The sequence below is a fragment of the Rhincodon typus genome, unplaced genomic scaffold (genome assembly GCF_021869965.1).
Source record: "Rhincodon typus isolate 14 unplaced genomic scaffold, sRhiTyp1.1 hic_rhity00016528, whole genome shotgun sequence".
Classification (NCBI taxonomy): Eukaryota; Metazoa; Chordata; class Chondrichthyes; order Orectolobiformes; family Rhincodontidae; genus Rhincodon; species Rhincodon typus.
In genome coordinates, this window is record NW_025982166.1 from 4,558 (window position 1) to 5,084 (window position 527).

At 57.5% G+C, this 527-nt stretch overlaps 1 protein-coding gene across 1 annotated transcript in view; it reads left to right on the forward strand.

The window, feature by feature from the left end:
• The window catches only part of LOC109925423 (IQ motif and SEC7 domain-containing protein 1-like), a gene marked incomplete at its 3' end in the record, with an annotated part of 3,647 nt that extends 3,341 nt beyond the window's left edge, over nt 1-306 (forward strand). Inside the window, exon 2 of the mRNA XM_048594892.1 lies at nt 183-306. Coding sequence (XP_048450849.1) covers nt 183-306 — 124 coding nt within the window. The remainder of the gene's footprint in view (nt 1-182) is intronic.
• Between the last annotated feature and the right edge of the window lie 221 nt (nt 307-527).

A 527-nucleotide genomic window follows, 5' to 3' on the forward strand; every position in this document is an offset into this window, starting at 1 on the left:
CCCCCTCTCTCACTCCCCTCTCTGTCTCCCCCCTCACCTCTCTTCTCTCCCTCTCTCTCACCCCTCCCCACCCCTCTCACTCCCCTCTATCTCTGCACCCCCTTCCCACCCATCACCACCCTCTCTCTCCCCATGCGCTCCCCCCCCCTCCCGCTGGGATGCCTTCTTGCCTCCCCTCCAAGTTGTGTGGTGGATGAGATGGATTTCGGGGGAATGGAATTGGACGAGGCCCTTCGCAAGTTCCAGGCCCATATCCGGGTGCAGGGGGGAGGCTCAGAAGGTGGAGAGGCTAATCGAGTCTTTCAGGTGGGTGGAGACACACACCCACACACTCTCACACAAACACACCCACACACTCACACACAAACACACCCACACACTCACACACAAACACACCCGCACACTCACACACAAACACACCCACACACTCACACACAAACACACCCACACACTCACACACACACACACAGACACACACACACATACACTCACACACAGACACACACACACACAGACACACACACACA